Source organism: Eublepharis macularius, chromosome 7 (assembly GCF_028583425.1).
Source record: "Eublepharis macularius isolate TG4126 chromosome 7, MPM_Emac_v1.0, whole genome shotgun sequence".
NCBI classification, from domain to species: Eukaryota; Metazoa; Chordata; class Lepidosauria; order Squamata; family Eublepharidae; genus Eublepharis; species Eublepharis macularius.
Window position 1 is genome coordinate 5423878 of NC_072796.1, and position 22346 is coordinate 5446223.

At 45.0% G+C, this 22346-nt stretch overlaps 1 protein-coding gene across 1 annotated transcript in view; it reads left to right on the forward strand.

Moving 5' to 3' along the window:
• Positions 1-22346, forward strand: part of NRG2 (neuregulin 2) — a 232167-nt gene that overhangs the window by 202199 nt on the left and 7622 nt on the right. Inside the window, exon 8 of the mRNA XM_054984860.1 lies at positions 13193-13295. Coding sequence (XP_054840835.1) covers positions 13193-13295 — 103 coding nt within the window. The remainder of the gene's footprint in view (positions 1-13192; positions 13296-22346) is intronic.

Consider the following 22346-nt stretch of genomic DNA (forward strand, 5'->3'; position numbering starts at 1 on the left):
TAATTGAATTTTTATACAGTTTTAAAATGGAGAATTGATCCATCCATATATGGAGCCACGCACTGTGAGGTTCTGCCAAGTAACTCTCTTTTTTTTTAATAAGATTTTTTATTCTTTTTATTAACTACATTAACTAACAATACAAAGGAAAGGAAGGGGAACAAGGGAAGGAAAGAAAAAAAAACCAACAACAACATATAACAACTACACTACACAGAATGCTTTCCCTTCATACTACCATTATTAAAAAAATTAAAGCTTTGTATAATATTGATGGAGTGGTTGACCTTACAAAATGCAAATTACAATTCAAATTCAAATTAAGTTTTCCTCCCCCTCCTAGGTCCCCGACGCAATTCTCTCTGAGCAACTGCAGCCGCAGTGCTCGTTTCCTCCCCCCCCCTCAGACTTCTCCTTTTCTTCTTGCTTGGTGTCTCGCTGAAATTTGCCAAGTAACTCTCAAAGACTTCACTGCATGAGTCTAGGAACTGCATGAGTTAAAGCAATTTTATTTGATAAGCTACTAGTTCAGCTACTACTACTCCTTGCCAGGAATGGTGTTTCTCTACAAGTACATTATGTATATAGGATTCTAAGCCCAGTCCCAGAGTTCCCACCCCCCTTCAGGAAGCAGCGGACACCCAACTTACTGGGCGGATGGTTTGCAGCCGCAGGCGTGGAGGCAGGACGGAGCAGGGCAGCCGCCATGTTTGGCTCGCCCAGCATCCTCTGGGCGAGCCAGCAGCCAATCAGTTCGTATCCCGGTTGCCCTATCAGAGGTGGCTGGGGACGAACAGCTAGGGGGCAGGGCTCGCCGCTGGACCTCAGGGAGGCAGTTTCCCTCTGGTCCAGCGGTTTGGTATTTAAGTAGCAGCCGCCCCGTGCCTCCTGGCTGCGAAGTCCCACCCTCCACTCCCTCGTCTTTTGCGTTTGTCTGCTTCCTTTGTCACAACTTCCTCTGGCAGTTGGTCATTGGATTGGATCTCTTTTGGGGGAGCCAGGGCCTGCGTGCCCAGGTTCCCCGTTAAGGGGATTCCCGTAAGGAATCTTGGGAGTGAGTCATGGAGGTGCATGCCCAGCTCGGGGGCTGCCGGGGCATACTCACTCCCAGGGGGTAGGGGAATCATGCAGGGGTGTACACCCACGTGGTCTCCCCCCTTAATGCCACTCCTTGGTTCCCCCATCAGCGGTGGTCTGAGGGGGAGGGCTGGCAGGCGAGTCAGTCGATGTTTTGTGATCCAATCCACATGCATCGCCAGTGCTCCTCACATGCTGTTTTCAATAAAGTTATGGCCAATTTTTCACTCCAGTCAAACGTGTGGGTCTGAGTTTGTCACCTTGACTCCTCTTCCTCCTTCCTCGCCCTCAGCAATAGGCTGCAAACAGTTAGCTAAGTTTAACAAATGAGCAGCAGGATATGGCAGAAATCAAACAGAATCAAACAGGCCTTGCAGAGTATGACAGGCGAAATCCTGACATGTACCATGTGAGAGTCATAATGCCACAGAGGAAAAAAACATCTGAATAGTTTTCCTCACCCCAACAAGGTAACAATGAATGCAAATCTCCAATGCGTCTTAGCCTGAGCTTCATATTTTCACCTTGAAGAACTACATTCAGCACTAGGCATATTTTTAACTCTTTTATTTACACAAGGAGCCAGCTTCATATAGGCAGTGCTCTGTTGCCAGCCATCTGTCATGGCAGAGCTTGTGGACTAGAAGGTGGCTACATTTTGAGCTGTGAAAAAGAGTCTAGCGTAGATGGTTAGCGATTATCCTGAGCGTAACAAAAAAGTATATTGCATTTCTTACGGATATGCATGTACAGACACACACAGTCTGAACATTATTGCCCGTTTAACACGTGGCATGGGCTGAGATGGGCTGGATGGGTTCAGTACTGCCTAAAATCCACCAGAGAGGAGAGGCTTTTAGGAACTTGCTTCCGAAGGCTGTCTAGTCCTCTAGTCTGCTGTAAAATGGAACAATCAAGCAAAAAGAAAGAAGCCTTGTATTGACCAGAGAATTACCAGTTCAGGTTTCCTGGTCTCTGAGTTCATAGAGTTTCAAGCAATCTTTCATCCAAGTATTAAGTATCGTGTAGACCAGGATTCCTTCTGATGTTTAACAGTTTGGTGTAGTGGTTAAGAGCGCGGGACTCTAAACTGGAGAGCCGGGTTTGATTCCCCGCTCCTCCACTTGATGCCAGCTGGGTGACCTTGGCCTAGTCACGGCTTCTAGGAGCTCTCTCAGCCCCACCCACCTTACAGGGTGATTGTTATGGGGATAGTAATGACATACTTTGTAAATCACTCTGAGTGGGCATTAAGTAGTTCCGAAGGGCAGTATATAAATCAAATATTATTATTATTATTATTAACAATGGAAAATGCCCAAGAATGTGAATGCAGCTTTGCCTGCCTATGTCCTTTTCGGCCAGCCTACATCTGATTCCTGCAACAGCGGGTGATTCAGGGCTTTTTTTCAGCTGGAACGTGGTGGAACAGAGTTCTGGCACCTCTTAAAAATGGTCACATGGCTGGTGGCCCCACCCCCTGATCTCCAGACAGAGGGGAGTTTAGATCGCCCTTGGCGCTGCTGGAGGGCGAACAGCCTGCTCCCTTCAGCTGAATTTGCAGTGTGAATGTAAGACTGACTGGGGTCAGTAAGCTTGATCTTTATTATAAATCCCTCTCTTGCTTTCTGTTCTTTATGATTAGAATATTTATTTAATCAGATATTTGTTTATTATTAATTTATTTAGTAAATTTTTATGCCACCTCTCCAGAAACCGGCCCAAGGCAGCTTACAAAATACAAAATAATAAAAACAAAACATTAAAGCCAGGTCACCAAACTGGGCCCCCAGCTGCTCTACTCGCTCTGAGATGAGCTCCAAGGCCTGGTAGGGGCCCTGGAGAGTGCATGTGCCCTTCCCTCCACCAGCGTGCCCCTGGGGCACCCTGGCTGGCCTCGGGGATCTTGCCTGCTTGCCTTAGACCACCGGTGGACACCTGGAGTAGCTCGACGGCAGCCCCTGGCCTGAGAGGAAGAAGAATGAGGGAATACTGTTGTCATTCTAACAGCCTGCCCCCCAGCAGGTTCCCTTTGCTGGCCCCAGCTCGATGGATTGTGCAGCTGGCTTGGCCCAAGCAGCCCCTTTGAGTGACGTGGCCTTGGCTGCCCTTTTGGGTAGCATACCTCTTACCAGCCCCCTGTGCTGGGTAAAAAACTGGAAGAGGAAGTGCCTGAGAAGGATAGACCCCTTCCGAGCAACGAGAGAAGTGCCTGAGAAGGATAGACCCCTTCCTGAGCAGTGAGAGAAGTGGGGCTGTGCCCAGCTGACTCCCTTTTAAATCCTTTGGCAGCATACCTGAGGGGAAATTGCACCTACCCAGTCCAATGCCAGGCCCCACACCTGAGCAGCCCAATCGGTGAGTTCTGATGGGGTTTGAATTTTTGGCATTGAGTGATGCTCTTCAGGAGAGCCATTGAGAGCAGCTGAGTTCCAAAAATGGTGACTGCCACGTGCTGCACCTCCCTCCCATTCTGCAGGTCAGAACCAGCGCTCCAGGTGAGTCTGGAGCTGGCATTTCCTGTTCCCTTCCTTCCAAATAGCCAGGTAGGTGGGGTAGCAAAAAGCCAGGAAGGAATGCTTGCTCTGAATAAGGATCTTTTCACTGCAAATATCCGTAAGCAAGAAATATGACAACTGAGTCCTAACTCCAATGCAAGGGCCAGGAGTATGCCAGCAAACCCAAAAATAAAGCTATCTCCTTACAGGTAACAGCTGATCCTCAGGGCCGGTGCCAGGGTTTCTGGCACCTGAGGTGAGATACCTACTCCCCCCCCCCCCCGGCTAACCAATTTTTAAAAAACAGAAGAAATGTAGGAAAAATGAAAAGCACAAAACTTGAGAAACTTTTTACATTTTACATTTAATTTTATTTTTTAATTTAAATTTAAATTTTTAAATAAGTTTGAGAATAACAACTATCTTTGTTTTTCTTATTGTGAGCCAAAAATCTATTTTGTGAGCAGAAACAGCAACTTGAATTGAAATTTTGAGCTCACCTCCTTTTGTCTGTGTGTGTAAAAAAGTTTCCCTCTCTCTTTCTTCCCACCTCTCTCTGAACCCAGAGACTCTTGGCAGTAGAAGGAGGGCTTCTCTTACAGGGCCCGCTTGGAAGCGAGAGATGTTTGGAAGGGGGACTGAGCTGAAGCTTTTTTCTCTTCGACCCTCTCCAAGCCTTAAAATATTGATCACCTTTGTCAGAGATCCCTTTTGGGAACTACCCTCCATGCTCATCACTTCTTCCTAGAGCACAGATTCTGCTCTGAGGGGCTGTCATTGCACTCTGGGAGTTGTCATTCCCGTCCAAAAACACTTTTGCTCCTCCCAGGGTCTGTCATTCTAGTCTGGCGCCTGTCATTCCAGTCCCAGAATGCTTCTTCTACTTCCAGGGGCTGTCATTGCACTGCACTCTGGGGGCTGTCCTTCCAGTCCCAGAGCACTGAGCCTATTCCATGGACTGTCATTCCACTCTGAAACCTGTCTTTCTGGTCCTGGAGCACAAACTCTATAGCTAGGGACAGTCATTGCACTCTGGGGTCTGTCTTTTCACTCCCAGAGTATTCTTTCTGGTCCCAGAGACCTTTATGGAAAATCCATTCTACATTTTCTTTGCAACTTTTTTTGTGTTGTGATGCATTTCAATGGAGCCCAGGCAAGTAAATTGGCATCCCTGGCCCCCATTATCTCCAGTGAGCCTTCAAGCCTCTCCTATTATTTCCAATGGGCAATCCCCCTGTCATTCCTTTTAATACATGGAGAGGGGAAGCAAGAAAGAACGGAGGGAACAAAGGGGCAAAAGGTCAGATGGGAGCTCACTGCTCCCCAGCCAGCTAGAGTGTCTCTTGCTCTCAGAAGCTTCGCCCAAGGCTTAAATTGAGAGAGAGAGGAGGAGGGGAAAAAAGACAGAGAGAGAAATGCCCCTACTGATGGGGCTGAACTCAAAGCTCCTCAGGCGCTGGCTGAGCAGGAAGACAGGGCTGCTCTTCTGCACTCCAGAAGAAATGCCTTGCGCCAAGAGAGGAGAATTCCTGCGTGAGTGCACGGGAGAGCGCACACTGCAGGGAACTCCGGTCGTTGCGGGGACGGCACAGTGCCTCCTTCAGAGTTCAGCGCCCGAGGCGGAGGCCGGCTCCACCTCAATTGAAGAGCCGGCCCTGCCGATCCTGCACAAGAAACCTAAACTGCGTATGTTGTTTTCTTTAGCTTTTCCCCTGAACTGTTACCAACAACCCATTCTCAAGGACTGCTGTATTCGCACAAAGTGTGTAGGGTAGCAGGCATCAAAACAGGAAATGACAATGTTCTGCCATTGCATTTGAGCAAAATCAGCACCTTTGACACAGAACAACCCAAATGTGTAGATCATGTGAACCAAGATCTTTGTGACCATCTGCAACACGTGCATTTCATCTCAAAGGAAAGACATCAGGAATTACTGCATCTGTACATTTGCTACTCATATCCCCTCAGAAAGCTTTTTAAAGGCACACAAATTTGGAAATCTTTACTGAGAGGTGAACGATCCGGCATCTCTAGTCTCTCTTAGCGAACAAGACTAACTGAAAGGTTAGAATAAGTAATAAGTTCTCCATCCCTGTCATAGCAGTATTAAATAAGCTATAGAGTCTGATTTATCAAAAGGATTTCCATTATCTTTATTTTATTTATATAGCAAAAATTTATGCTGTCCCTCCAAGGAACCTGCCCAAGGTGGCTTACAAGATTAAACGTTGAAAAAACAAAATGTTAAAAATTATTTCAAATTCATTATTCCAAATATTTAAAATCCAGCATTAAAACCTTGCTTTACAGACACAAATGCAGCATAAAAACCGTAGACCACTGAATGGTTTAAAACAACAGTTTTCAGACTAAAAACACACTACAGTGGTGTTAAAAGATGCCTTAATTAAAAGCCTGGCTCAACAGAAACATTTTGACCAGGCACCTAAAAGAGAGCAACATAGGCTCCAGGTGTTCCTCAAAGGGAAGGGGGCATGTCTGTTCCTTGTTCCATGATTAGAATTCATGGTAGCCCCAAAGGGCAGTGGCAGACATAAACACTCTCAAACACCGCAGACCTGGGGCAAATTTTAACTTCTCTCCATTGGGAGCCATGGTTAAGGTATGAAAACTAGATTATAGCATTAACATCAAAGGAAGAAGTCAGTTTCTGACAGTCATGTGTGATTTTGAGTCAAGGTAATAAAGCTGGGGGGAATAATATACTGTTTCTTCTATTTGTTCTAATTTTGTCCTGAATGTTACTTTCAAAGCACAGGACAAAATCTCTCTGCCTTGTTTGTCTAGTTGTGTCCACGTAGGGGTGCATGGACTCTGGGCTTGTTAATAAATATTCCCTAAGAACGTGGACAGAAGTCACAGGATGCATGATGTGTCAGGATGTCGGCATCTGCCATCAGTCCCAAACGTGGGGTATGGTGCAGCTGGGTTTCTTTTTCAAGGTTGTGCAGCTGGGAGCCTGGCCGAGTGGCCTGGAGTTCTCTAAGTCTGAATGCCCAACCCTCCAAAGGGGGGGCGGGACTAGTTATCTCTGAAGTATATGTGTGACTGTTTTTTTTATGTGCCTTATTCCTAACAAAGCCTTTGTAATATCATGACACTAGAACTTACAATAAAGCTTCAAAAAACCAAAGGTAAAGAAGCAGCTGTTACAAAGCCAGGTGCTAAACTGACTTGGAGTAAGGAGTGCCAACAAGCCTTTGAGAAACTGAAGGAACTATTTACTTCTGAGCCCATCTTAAGTCATCCTGATGAGAATAAAAAAATCATTGTCCAAGTTGATGCAAGTGATAGTGCAATGGGAGGGGTGATTCTCCAAGAGGGTTCCAGTGGAGAGCTACACCCATGTGCCTATGTTTCAAAGAAGTTTTCAGAGGTGGAGCGCCGCTGGTCGGTCTGGGACAAAGAAATCACGGCAGTAAAGCTAGCCCTTTCAACCTGGAGACATTTACTGGAAGAGGCCAAGATTCCCTTTGAGGTATGGACAGATCATAAGAATTTGGAGTATTTACGAATGCCTAGGAAACTGGAAGCTAAGCAACTAAGGTGGGCGGAGTATTTTTCTAAGTTTCGTTTTACACATAAGCATCTTCCTGGGAAATCAAATTGTTTGGCTGATGCTTTGTCTGGACTTCCACAGCATGACAGCCAAAAGGAGGAGGTCATTGGTCAACTATTCACACCCAGCCAGTTGGGAGGAGTTGTAACCTGATCCCAGACCCATTCACAACCCCCCTACCTGCAACCTGAGCCTTGGTTGGAGAAAGTGAGGGAGAAAACGGAGAAGGAGGGTGAGGCGCTTACCCAGACTGTTTGCAAAAAGGAGAGAATGGATGCTGGTACAAACAGGGACGATTATATATTCCCGAAACCCTACTGGGGGAAGTATTGAAACATTGTCATGATGATAAAACCACTGGTCGTTTTGGATTTGTTAAAACCCTCCACCCAACACAAAGACAGTTTTTCGAGCCAGGAATGAGGAGGGATATCTCTCTATATATGTCTACCTGTCAAGTTTGTGTGATGGGGAAAAAGAGGAGAGGAAAGCCGCCTGGATTACTGCAACCGTTACCGGCCCCCTCAAGACCATAGGAAACTATTTCCATGAAGTTCATCACGGACCTCCCCCACTCCAAGAGGAAAACAGTGATTCTGGTGATAGTGGCTCTGTTTTCGAAGCAAGCCCATTTTGTTCCTTGCTCTAAAATCCCCACAGCTAAGAAGCTAGCAACCTTGTTTATGCAACATGTGGTGCGTTTGCATTCTTTCCCAACCAAGATAATCTCTGACAGTTCATTGCCACCTTCTGGTGGGAGCTGCTGAAAGTAACTGGAATTGATCAAGGTCTGAGTTCGAGTCACCATCCACAAACAGATGGATAAAGTGAAAGAACAAATCAAGTGTTGGAGCAATTTTTAGGATGTTACATCAATTACCAACAAGATAATTGGCTGGACTATCATCCTTTTGCTGAATATTGTTACAACAATAGTGTACACAGTTCTATTGGAACCACCCCCTTTAAAGCAACTCAGAGGTTTGAAGGAAAACCTACGCCCTTACTGGACCACTATGGAAAAGGGGGGAGGACTTACAGCAATGGTGGGCTGACATTGTAAATCAGTGGGAGTGTCAGACAGGGGTTAACCTGTCTGGCATAGAAGGCAGTTTAGTTGCAGTTTAACGCCTGACAGTAGTTAGCCTGTCAGTTATAGTAGGGAAGTTACATGGTTGCAGTTTAGTTTTCTAGCGCTGAAAGGCTGTCCAAGCCAAGAGTTCCGTTCCATAGGAAAAGGGGAGGGGCAAGGAATATATAGTCAGCATTGTTACAGTTAAACTGTCATTCTCATAAATTGCCTTATGTTAGTTGGTTGTACTGTGATTCCTGAATTTAAAAAATCCGTTGACTGAATCTGTCTCTGATCGGTGCGTATATTTTTGGGAAGATCCATGGAACAGAAACTGACAGGGAGATGGTCAAAAGGACATTGGAAAAAGCTAAGATGGATTATAAAAAACAAGCTGATAAAAACATCTCCCCGCTGGGATTTGAAAGTTGGGGACAGTGTATATGTGTCTACCAAGGCTCTTAGCGGCACCCAGCCCAGTAAGAAATTGGGATGGAAGTATGTAGGCGGCCCTTTCAAAATAACCAAGTGGAGCTAGACCTTCCTAAGAGTTTAAGACATGCCCATCCAGTTTTGCATTTCAGCCTGCTAAAAAGGGATCCAGGGGCAGACAAATGGCACCCTGAGCCAGCCCAGCCCCCACTTCTAATGATAGATGGATAGATGGACAACTGCATTATGAAATCGACTTAATCTTGGACTCTAAACTGAAAAGGGAAGTACTGTATTATTTGGTCCAATGGAAGTCCTTCCCTAGGAGTCAAGCTGAATGGGTTAGAGCCACAGAGATTCGAGCACCTAGGCTCTTAAAAGACTTTCACAAAAAATATCCGCAGAAATCTGGGGGGAATTGATTTTCGGGGCAACAGATGTCAGGATGTCGGCATCTGCCATCAGTCCCAAATGTGGGGGATGGTGCAGCTGGGTTTCTTTTTCAAGGTTGTGCAGCTGGGAGCCTGGCCGAGCGGCCTGGAGTTCTCTAAGCCTTAATGCCCAACCCCCAAAAGGGGGGGAAACTAGTTCTCTCTGAAGTATATGTGCGACTGTTTTTTCTTAAAATGTGCCTTATTCCTAATAAAGCCTTTGTAATATCATGACACCAGGTCTTACAATAAAGCTTCAAAAAACCAATGAGTGGAGTCCTTTTATAATTCCTTGGCAAGATCCTTACATGGTAGTCCCCCCATTCATTCGCAGACCAAAAGAGCAAACCCCTTGCTCTTGGGAAAGCTACCCCAGAGATATTAATGAAGTAAAGCCTGCTGTGATAACACTAACATTACAGCCCGGGGTCCATTGAAATCCCTGGGCTTAGGGCCTAACAACACGCTAGGTTTTACATGAGTTGCCAGTAAGGATTGGCAGCCATATGGCAGTGGCGAGTCTCCAGTGGCAACATGGGTGTGAAAGTGCAGCAAATGCCCAATTCTGATTGTGACTCCAGCATGGGAGGAAGAGAGGCACCTGTCTCCCTTCCCCTGCACCATTTTTGGGAGCTGAAATGGACTATTCAGCTCCTGAACACAGCACAAAGAAGGTACGCCATGGTCCTGAACTGAATTGGGCCCCTGCTGTGCTTTTACACAGGAGTTTCTGCCTGGGATCCACAGGTGCAGTATGGCTGCAGGTCTCCATGGTGAACTCGTGTAAAGCCTAACATGCAGTCAGTCCCTTAGAAGGACATACTTCTTCTTGGGAGGGAGCGGTAAAATGAGGCCCATGCTAAACGTTAAAGTATAGACCATGTTGGTCAGGCCCCACCTGGAGGTGAGCAACCAGGATGCTCAGGGGCTGGAGAACAAGCCCTACGAGGAAAGACTGAGAGAGCTGGGAATGTTCCATTTGGAGAAGAGGAGGCTGAGGGGAGACATGATTGCTCTCTTGAAGTATTTAGAAGGCCATCAGGGGGAGGGAAGGGAGCTGTTCCTGTTGGCAACAGAGAATAGGACTCAAAACAATGAGTTTAAACTACAGAAGGAAAGCTACCGGCATTAAGAAAAACTTCACATTAAGAGTAATCCAGCAGTGGAATTGGCTGCCTAGGGATGTGGTGGGTTCCCCCTCATTGGCAATCTTCAAGGAACGGCTGGACGAATTCTTTAGGACGTTCCAAAAGAAGGAAGGGGGATGTTCCTAAAGAAGGCAAGGGGTTGGACTAGATGGTCTGTAAGACCATCGAGTCTCTGATTCTGTGATTCTGTGGAGTCACATAGAATGGCATGTACCGCAGATTAATTTATATGCCGGAATCCCATTGTTGGGCAATTAGAAAATTTTCAGGGTTATTCTCTTTGTATTGACATTTGAGCAGAGTGATGTATTTTAATTTGTGAGATCTTGTAAGCAGCCTTGGATGAAGGATAAAGTGGAGTGGACATTTTTAAATCAATGAGGTGAAATGAATGAGTGTAACAAAAGTTCCCCATTCCAAATTCCCCTTCTCAGAGTGGCTTTTGTGTAACAAAAGCAGGCGTCTGAGTTTTGTTATGTATGCCTGGATTTAACCTTTACCTATGGCTTGAACAGATGGTTTTATGTAGCTGCCTTAGAGGAGAAAATTTTATGCATCTGCAAAATAGAGAGCATAGAAAAGAGAGACAAAAAACATGTATTGTTCTGTTTGGGTCTAAAATTTGTGTTCTAATATGTTCCTGAGAAATTCAGTTCTGAAGCTCATAAAGTCCTGGTAACTTAAATTATGCTGCAAGGGCCCCGTGGCACAGAGTGCTAAGCTGCAGTACTGCAGCTCAAGCTCTGTTCACGACCTGAGTTTGATCCTGGTGAAAGCCAAGTTCAAGTAGCCAGCTCAAGGTTGACTCAGGGTCTCACCACATGAGACAAAATACACTTGAATTACATGGGTAATTCGAGTGTATTTTGTAATTCGAGTGTGTTTGAGTGTAATTCGAGTGTAATTCAAATGTATTTTGTCTCTTGTGGTTTGACCCTCAGGCTTCCATTCTTCCAAGGTTGGTAAAATGAGCACCCAGTTTCCTGGGGGAAAAGTGTAGATGACTGGGGAAGGCAATGGCAAACCACCCTGTAGAAAGTCTGCCAAGAAAACGTCATGATACGACGTCCCCTCATGGGTCAGTAATGACTCGGTGCTTGTACAGGTGCTTGTACCTTTTTAAGGAGAACGACTGTATTTTGGTAAAAATCTCCCTTGAGGGCTTGCCAACCTGCGGCAATAAGAATTCTTTTCTTTTGTATGCAATTAGAGCTTGCAGATTACTCACATGTTTCTAACCAGGGAATTACTTCGCAGAAGTAGAGAGTAGAGATGGGCACAAACCAGAAAAAAACAAACTGTGTGGTTTGTGGTTTGTTGCATTTCACAAACCACGAACTTTCACAAACCTGCCCTGGTTCGCGAACCGGTTCATTTGGTTCGTGAAAACGTCACATCCAGGTCAGAAAATCGTCACTTCTGGGTCAGCAGAAGGCCACTTCTGGGTCAGCAGAAGGTCTGCAGGAAGTCCATCCCCTGTTGCCTAGGAAACTGATTGATCGCCGCCAGGCTGACTGCAGTGACAAACCAAAAAACGAACCAAACAAACCAGCCTAAAGTTTGTGGCGGTCCGTCAGAAATGGGCTCTGACGAACCACCGGTTTACGAACCACGAACCAGCCCAGTTCATCACGAACTTTGATTCGTATTTCAGTTCATGCCCATGTCTAGCAGAGAGCCTCAACACTTCCTGGCTTTTAAAATCTGTAACAGCTTCTCTGTAGCCATTCCATATTTACATACCTTAGTGAGACACTCCAGTCACATGCACGCCATGTGCCCTTTTCATCCCCGTTCACATACATTCCCTTTCAAGTACACAACCCACATACACATACAGATCTGTCATTCATACCATCTAGTAATTGATCACTGCTCTGAGAGTGCTGCTTCCAACCTTGTCCTTGCTCTTCACCAACAGATAGCAAGTTAAATGAATCCATAGTATCTTTTTTAAAAAGAATCTATATTTTTAAAAGATCCATTTCCACATGCACTTAGAGTATTTTGAATTTCTCAGACGTTCAAAAGACTCCACAGTTCCTGTCTCTGGTATACCTCCCTGCCAGTAGCTAGCAATTTTTCCGTCTAGAACAAGGGACTGACTAATTAAATGAACTTTGCATCGCTTTGAGCAGATCTGAAAACAGAATGCTGTCAGAAAGTTTAAAATGTTAAAATGTGACACTGAGCTCAGAAAGAAGAGGGTGTACATATCCCTCTTTGGGTTGTTTCTTCTGGGGGGGGGGGAAATGGTTCCTGATTGCACTGTGGGTCGGTCCCCTGTTAATTTTCTGAAATATTTGAACGGCACTCGTGAGCTTGAGAAGAGATGCTATATAGGCACGTGTGGCCTCACTATTAGCTGGAGTAATCTTAAGAAGTTGTACTAAGAGTGTTAAAAAGAAAGGAAGACATTGCGGGGGGAGGGGGCTTATTCAGAATGGATTTTCTTTTCATTCATAAGAACAGGAAGTTAATCAAAGGAAGGGTTGGGAGAGAGGCAATGAAGAGTATGCAATGTACAGCTACTAGCGAGAGAGGCTTATGGATCTAAGCACCAGGAGAAAGGAACCCGCTATGTTTTGTTTCCTAGAGTCTGGGTTGATAGTTTTGTCTTCAGAATTCACCAGGGCTTTTTTTCAGCAGGAACGTGGTGGAATGGAGTTCCGGAACCTCTTGAAAGTGGTCACATGGCTGGTGGCCCCGCCCCCTGATCTCCAGACAGAGGAGAGTTTAGATTGCTCTCCGCGCCGCTGAGTGGCATGGAGGGCAATTTAAACTCCCCTCTGTCTGGAGATCAGGGGGCGGGGCCACCAGCCATGTGACCATTTTCTCCGAGGGCAACCCACTGAGTTCCACCACCTCTTTTCCCAGAAAAAATGCCCTGGAATTCACCATTCTAACGTGTAATGTATTTTAATAGTGGATTATTTTTATGTCATTTGCAGAAGCTGAGGAGCTGTATCAGAAGAGAGTTCTAACCATTACCGGGATTTGTGTTGCATTGCTTGTTGTGGGAATAGTGTGTGTGGTCGCTTACTGTAAAACCAAGTGAGTGATTTTAATGAATATTCATCTTCCATCCATTGAAAGTTTGTGCCGTCCTTATATTCTGATGCTTATTGACTAGGATTCTTCATACGCAGTCAAGACAGTGTGTTCAGATGACACTTATGTCTCTGTTCAAGGACTTCTTTTTTCAGGAGGTGTTTGCATTTCAGGGCTACAAGATTTCTATTCTGATAACAGCCTTGTAAATTCCCTTAAGCATCAGTGTAAAATAATTCCAGCAGTGTTATAAACATAATATAAATGGTTCAAGGCTTCTTTATCTAGGGCCGATTCCAGATGACTAACCTTAAGGCGCTTCATACCGCCCTCTTCCGGATCGCGACGGGGAAAATGCGAAATATCGCGTTTCCTCGCGCGTTGCGCGAGGAAACGCGATATTTCGCATTTTCCCCGTCACGATCCGGAAGAGGGCGGCATGAAGCGCCTTAAGGTTAGTCATCTGGAATCGGCCTAGGTCTGGGGGAGATAAGTATTACATATTATACCCCAACTCGAAATTTACCGTCTCCCATAATAATATACCGTAACTCCAAATTAATCTTACATAACTGTTCTACTTTGTCTAATGTCAGTCCTAGAATTGCTTATGTTCTGTTTCAGCGTTTCTTCAACTTTGTATTGGATTTTTGCTAATGTTGTGTGTTTGTAAACTCTGCATTTATTTATCCTGTGCTATTGTTTATTGAAATGTCCTTACTGAATGTGCTGATCTCATGCTATGTGATCCGCCTTGAGTCTCGGTGAGAAAGACGGACTATAAGTGACATAAATAAATAATAATAATATCCTGAGCTCTGAGCTAGCAGATCCAAATGTCAGCTGAGCTCCACTGGTAAATTTGTAACGGACTGTCTTATCTGCACCTTATTTAAGATCCTGCAAGCTCAAAAGAAAGATTTATCTTTTACTCTTGGATAGCTTTCAGCAATTAGTAAGGCCTGTTAAACAGGGCCGCTCTTTGAACCAGTTCTGCTTATCAGTACATTATTTCTAGGGTCCTTTTTGCCTTGCCCCTTCTCATCAAAGTACACAGACACCTTTCTAGAGTTTATTTATTTCCTTTATTGAAATTACATCCTAGTTTCTTAATGAAGCAAGTTATCAACATATATATGGTAATTAATATAAATCCTATAAAAACAGAACACAGAAAGGCAATAAGAATGAGGTTTGCTAACATTTCCTAATTAACTCTTAGTTTAAAACAGTCAAAGTTTCTATGAAATGCATTGAGATTCCCATAATATACAATGCAAAGATAAAATTCTCACCTAAATTCTCATGAGATTTCTTCCAATCAGAACTCTAACACACTATCTGAATTTGCATGTTTTATAGATTATCTTGTGCAAATATTTAAAATCTTTTCATGTGGTAATATAAAAAAACTATGATTGATTTGATGCTTCAATAGATATTCATAAGTCCTATTGTATAATAATGGCATACTTTGTAAACCGCTCTGAGTGGCTGTTAAGTCATCCTGAAGGGCGATATATAAATTGATTATTATTATTATTATTATTACTACTACTACTACTACTACTACTACTACTACCTTCTCATTAGCCAAAAAATGATGTTATATCCAACTTGCAAATCAAAACTATAAACCTGTGAGAAATGACAGAAAAAGTTAAGTTGGTAGACCACCATTGGTTCATTTTCTGATAGAAGAACGTTGATCTAGATAGAGTCCACTATTTTAAATTGGCTGTCAAAGATGAAAGGGGCACCTGTTTTAGTTACCTAACATTCTGAAAAAAACACACAGACAGTTCATGCAAAGTTCAGAAGCTCACCCAGATTACTAGTGTACTGCTTTATACTACTTAGTATTGCTTACTGCCAGGGCTTTTTTTCAGGGGGAACGCGGGGGAAAGGAGTTCCGGAACCTCTTGGAAATGGTCACATGGCCGGTGGCCCCGCCCCCTGATCTCCAGACAGAGGGGAGTTGAGATTGAGCGGCGTGGAGGGCAATCTAAACTCCCCTCTGTCTGGAGATCAGGGGGCGGGGCCACCGGCCATGTGACCATTTTCGCCGAGGGCAACCCACTGAGTTCCACCACCTCTTTTCCCAGAAAAAAAGCCCTGCTTACTGCAATGTGCTTTTAATCTATATTATTGCAACAAGTTGGTCATGTAAACAGGTAACATGTTTGAGGTCTGAGTGATCCCCATCTGGTTATAGTCCAGGCTATCCTCTACTATTGACTGAGAGTCTCTTGACACATTACTAAGTACCCAGGGATGCTCAAATGCAGGATGGTATGTGTAGTCCTCAATTCATGTGCGGGCTGTTCTCGCTTGGCACATGTGAATGCTGCTTTGACAGGAGCTCCCTTTGTGTGACTGCATGAGCAAGTGATTCCAGAGGGCAAAGTGATGAATAAGCTGTTTTGGCTATGAGAACAAGTACCGTAGGATGCTTTGACTTGCCAATTTGCTTTTCTTTAAGGTGTGAGAAAGTGTCAAGATCTGCATTTCAATGAATATATGGGGAGGAAACCGGGATACTTTTAGCAGTTGAGGAGGAACTGATATAGAACACATGAATTTATTCATGTGAAGCAAATTGAAGTGTGACTGTGAGCGAGTGCATGGAAAGTTGGAGGGGGGACACGTGAAATGAGGTTCACTTGAGCATCCCTAGGTACCTAGTAGTGTGTAGAGAGACTCTGCGTCACAGGTGTGTCCAAAGAGGGGCAGGGTTATCACTGCTACTGTCTGCTGCTCACACTTGCTGTTAAAGGCATGGGAGCTGAGAACAAGCGAAGACCAGCAGAAGCCTGGGGTTTGTTAGTAAGAAAATGTGGCAGGAAAAGACAATACAGAGTTCAGTGTTTTGGCTACCTGGAATAGTATTCCAGCCATAAACATGTTCATGTGGAAGTAATTCCTGTCGAGCAATGAGACACACCTCCTTACTTGTGCTTAACAGTGCAACCGAAGACCGGCAGTCTCAGGGACCACATGATGATTCAGCGGCCCTGTAGTTTGAGCATAAAACACACCACAGTGGAGGGAGGGGGCAGAATTCTGTCATAGAAGTACGCGTGTAGAGCATCGGAACTTGTTTTCAAGAAAATCAGTAAGAACTGAAAAAGGGGGATTTCTGTCTCTCTGGAGAAGCTGGGTCTCCCTCCATCAATACTGGAGCCCCTGCCTATAGGGAGTGGCAGCACCATTTCCCTTGTGCGTAGGGTTGTTGTGAAATTTACCTCACAGTTTCTCAGGGGCCATCACAATAAAAGAGGCTTTGAACTCTCACTGGAAAGCCCTTTGAAATGCAAATATGAAAAATGCTACAATTGTGTTAAATTTTATTGAAAGCATTCATTTAGCTGGGGAGCAATTTGCCGCTAAAAAGAGAAAATAATAAAAGTCCACCTTTACAACAAGCAGGGCTTTTTTTCAGCAGGAACGCAGTGGAACGGAGTTCCAGAACCTCTTGAAAATGGTCACATGGCTGGTGGCCCCGCCCCCTGATCTCCAGACAGAGGGGAGTTGAGATTGCTCTCCGCGCCGCTCCAGCGGCACGGAGGGCAATCTCAACCCCCCTCTGTCTGGAGATCAGGGAGCGGGGCCACCAGCCATGTGACCATTTTCTCCGAGGGCAACCCACTGAGTTCCACCACCTTTTTTTCCCCAGAAAAAAAGCCCTGACAACAAGCATCTCCTAATTCATAGTTCAGCATTCTAGAACATTTAAGAGCTAGAAGGAGCTTTGCTGTTAATGTTATGAGTGAAATCCCTTCCATCCCATTTGGAATGGAAGCTCCGCACTGAGCTTTCTGGGAGAATTCTCAAAAGCTGGTCTTTTCCCAGCAGTTTTCTCCTTGTTCATGATGCTGGAGCAGCCCAAATAGCCTAGAGTTGGAGCTAAGCATGGTTGGCCATGGTCGCTCCTTGGACAGGAGACTGCCCCCTGCAAGGAAGACTGAGGTTCCTATGAAGAGGAAGGCAAGTGCAAATCACTTCTGCTCTTGCCTTGAACTATCTGTGTATGGGGTGGCCAAGAGTCAATTGAAACTTCACAGCACATTATTCATTCATTCATGATGTTGGTGTCAGTTCTATAAATAAAAAAGGAAAAAAGACACACAAGAAGAAGAATGGTCAGGTAGATTTCCACAATGGGCCTACAATTTTGGGGTGGGAGCATCAAGCGGCCAACTTATGATGACCGCATAGAGTTTTCAAGGCCCCAGTGCTCTGGGGGCAGAGGAGGTATGGTGGTGGGGCAAGGTCTAGAAATAGAAGAGCATGGGGATGTGGTACGGCTTGGTGCCCTTTTAATCTGTGTCCTATCCCAAGATATGTTGGTTGCTGGACTAGGAAAATTAGCCCTTCGCCCAACACTGATGTTATGTAATGCCAGATTCATTAGTAATAAGACCAGGACTCTGCATGAGTTTTTTGCAGCGAATTATATGGACCTGGTATGCATGACCAAGATCTGGGTGAAGGAGGGCAGGATGCTTGGCTTGAAAGAACTGACTCCCCCAGGTTTTTTCGTCCGTCATCAGTTTCGGACAAGTGGCCAGGGGAGAGGGGTGGCGTTACTCCCTCGAGAGTCTTTCTCCTTCAGGCTGCTTCCCACCCCAAAGATCACTGCCATTGAATGTGTGGGCCTGGCATGGGACGCTGAAGAGAGTTTGACTATCTGTCTGGTGTACCATCTACCTAGCACACCAACAGGTACCCTGTCGAACCTGCTGGAGGTGGTGGCCGGCTGAGCCTTGAAGTACCCCAAGCTCTTGGTTTTGGGGGGTTTCAGTGACCATGCCGAGGACATTACCTCCTCACAGGCTGCAGACCTCGTTCTCTTCCATGACAGCACTGGGACTCTCTCAATTTGTGTCAGCACCTACACATCAAAATGGGCCACACGCTGGATTTGATCTTTGCAATGGGGACTTGGGTGGACCTGGATGCAGTGCCGTGGTCGGACTACTTCATCCTGAAGGCTCGTTTGAGTGCACCAGCCCCACCCCACCCCCCACATGGGCAGCGAGCATATTTTTGCTCACCTGCGGAGACTGCCAGCCACGTTTCATACACTAATGGAATTGGTTCTGGTTCTGTTTTTGATCAATTCAGTCTACTCTCCCAGGATGAGGTTGACAGGATACTGTGGGTGGTGAGGTCTACCACCTGCCCCTTGAACCCTTGCCTGTTATGGCTAATGAAGGCCAGCATTGATGAGCTTCAGGCTCCGTTGGAGGCTATTGTTAATCCTTAAGCTCTAGGGCTTTTCCTGGAGTGTTAAAGGAAGTGGTGGTGTGGCCTCTCCAGAAGAAACCATCTTTGGATCCCTCTGACCTGGTCAATTACCACCCCGTCTCGAACCTCCTGTTTCTGGGTAATGCGATTGAGCAGGTGGTGGTGGAACAGCTGCAGCTATTCCTGAAGGATTCCTCTGTCCTGGACCAATTCCAGTCCAGCTTCCACCCTGGACATGGGGCGGAGATGGCATTGGTTGACCTTGCACATGATCTCCTCAGACACCGGGATCGAGGTGGGTTGGCACTGCTGATATTGCTGGATCTTACAGCAACATTTGACACAGTCAGCTACGAACTACTAGCCCGCTACCTCGTCAATGTGGGGACCCGTGGGACAGCCTTACAGTGGCTGATCTCTTTTCTCCAAGGTTAGGGACAGAGGGTGGTGCTTGGGGAGCGGTTGTCTCCATGTCATCCCTTGGTGTGTGGCATTCTGCAAGGGGTGATACTCTCCCCAACGCTATTCAACATCTATATGGGCTCCCTCACCCAGCTGGTACAGAGTTTTGGGCTTGGTTGCCATCAGTATGCTGATGACACCCAGATTTATCTATTGATGGACAGCCGGCCGGGCTCTGCCCCAAATAATTTGCCCAGGGCTTTGGAGGCCATGATTAGGTGGTTAAAGCAGACCCCTGTGAAGACAGAGGTCCTGCATCTGGCTATCAGTTTTGGGGATCCAGTGCCCAGCCCTCTTTAGCCGGCACCGATGGTAAGGAGTCTGGGCATAATCCTGGATGCGTCCTTGTTAGTGGAGGCCAAGGTTATGGCAGGTGCCACGTCTGTGTTCTTTTATCTTCCTCAGGCCAGGCAACCTGCCCCCTACCTGTCGATCTGCGATCTAGCGGCAGTGATCCATGCAGTGGTCACCTCCAGACTGGATTACTGTAACTCGCTCTAAGCTGGGCTGCCCTTGTGTCTGCTCCGGAAATTACAACTGGTCCAGAATGCAGCGGCGTGTATTTTGACTGGAACTCTGTTCCAGTCACATACTACATCGGTTCTGTGCCAGCTGCACTGGCTCCCAGTGGCATTCCGGGTCAGGTTCAAGGTTCTAGTTTTGACTTTTAAGGCCCTTAGCGGACAGGGACTGACATACCTACGGGGCTGCCTCTTGCCCTATACTCCCTGGAGGCTGCTTCGATCAGCAGGCAAACAACTACTGGTGGTCCCTGGCCCCAAGGAGGTTCATCTTGCCTCAACCAGGGCTAGGGCTTTTTCGGTCCGGCACCTACCTGGTGGAGCTCTCTGTCTGAGGAGGCCTGGTCTCAACAAGATCTGCTATCATTTCGCCAGGTCTGCAAGACGGAGATGTTCTGCCAGGCTTATGGAGGTTGAGGCAGACGAATAATCCAACTGGCCCCTCAGTAGGGGAGGGGGGAATATGTGCCCAACCCTACATTAGCTGAGTTTTAACCGCCTTGCCCTGTGGGCTCGAGATTCTATGTAGGATGCAAATATGAGCTGTCTTGTTTCTATTTAAATGCTGTACTTTCATGATCCCTACCAATGTTTTAAATTGTTTTAACTTTTTTTTGTATCTATGTACTTATGATATAAATCCACTCTTAGCCCATTCATGGGGAGAGTGGACTGTAAATTAAATAAATAAATAAATAAAAAGGGGTTCAGTTTGCCATTGTCTGCCTCTACATAGTGACCCTGAACTTCCTTGGTGATCTCCTATCCAAGTACTAACCAGGTTAACCCTGCTTCGTTTCCAAGATCTGATAAGATCAGGCTGGCCTGGTCTGTGCCATCCACATTAAAATGATCTAAAGTTGTTCTGAAGTACGGCTATTCAAGACAGTCGACCTCTTTTTTCAAAGTCTAAAAACAGCAGCCAGTTCTCTTGTTGAGAGTCATTTACTGCTTTAAATAATTCCACCAATATTTTGCATATTCAAAAATTAGAGTATTTAAATTATTACCGGTTGCAGTTGTCCAGATTTTAAAATTTTGATTAAGCAAGGATAGAAGTCTACAGGATTCACTGTGAAAATGATCTTTGCTTTGTTTTCAGAGATACTGTAATTTTATCTCCAACATATAACTTACGTAATAATTTAGATTGAAATACTTTGTAAACCGTTCTGAGTGGGCATTAAGTTGTCCTGAATATAAATCGAATGTTATTATTATAATATTATTATTTTGGTATTCATCATAAGTGAATCTAATGTTAAACAATTCTGCTAACAATCTGTTAATTACATTAAATTTGTTATTTTAAAGTTTCTTATGACTGCTAAAATCTCTTCTCTGATTATGTCTGCTTCAAGCATCTCTAAATCAACATGATAAAATTTGGGAATGTCAAGAAATGCATTCATCATAACTTTGAAGGGCCATTTCATACTGATACAACCTAGTTTTAAATGTTGTAAACTGCCTCCTGCTTATTAATATTAATCCGAGGTTTCACCTACTCATATGCCAACAGTCCAGCTCAGACCTTTGTTGCCAACCCACTTTGCTTTCCCTTTCTATGGGCAAAATCAAAAAAAGAGTCCAGTAGCACCTTTAAGACTAACCAATTTTATTGTAGCATAAGCTTTCGAGAACCACAGCTCTCTCTGTCAGATGCAACCGTCAGGTTGCATCTGACAAAGAGAGCTGTGGCTCTCGAAAGCTTATGCTACAATAAAATTGGTTAGTCTTAAAGGTGCTACTGGACTCTTTTTGATTTTGCTACTACAGACTGACACGGCTAACTCCTCTGGATCTATGACCTTTCTGTGGGAGATCTCTGTCTATTTCTCTATAAGTCCTTTTTGGTTCAAGTATTTTTCATTCTAATTTTTCACGTTAGGTCTCCTCCTGTTCTTTGATGCTCTGTTTTCATTTGTTAACCAGGTCCAACGTTACTGTTCCTGTAAATCTGATTTCTACTTAAGGGGGAGGGGCATCTAATAACAACAGGAGCGTTAAGCCAGTTGAGGTTAGATGTTAGTCTTCCTCTGGTGCCTGTTCTACCACTCATCAGAAGTAGCTGATTTCATTATCAGAAGTAAACTGATCCCATTACTAGAAGCTACTGATTGCATCTACTCCCCCCTCCCCTCACCACCTATATATATCTGGCCAGTTTCTTCATACCCTCCATGCATCTGACGAAGTGAGCTGTGGTTCTCGAAAGCTTACGCTACAGTAAAGTTGGTTAGTCTTAAAGGTGCTACTGGACTCTGTTCTATTGTTCTGCCACTGTTTCATTATACAGCAATATATTATTCGATCTTTGTTGCTGAAGGGCTTTATCAAAAAGTGCCAGATCGCCATAAATGGTGCATAATCAGCATGCCATTACTCCAATTTGCCATTGGTGATGGAAGTTAGGATTACTGGGGAAGCAAGAAGAAAAGTCATCTAGAGTGCAGATTGTGGAGTGGTGAGAAAAAAAAGACCATCTTGCTTGCTTGGAATTAAGATTTCGCCATTGTTCAACCATCAAGTTTATTAATCATTTTACGAAAAGTTTTCGGTAGATTCTTCAATGATCTGCTTTGATTAGACCTACCTAATTTAGAATTAAAGCCTCCGTTAAAATCTCCACCTATAGCAGTGCTGCCTGTTGAAAATTTCTCCAAAGGAGCTCTAAGGAAATGACTTTTTTAATGGGAGCCATAAACACAGACAATACCTTGTCCTCCTACTATAGTGTTCCCTTAAGCATTATCAATCTCCCTGACTTGTCTCTCAGTACCTCCTGGAAGAGAAACCAATTACCTTAATACTTCTCCAC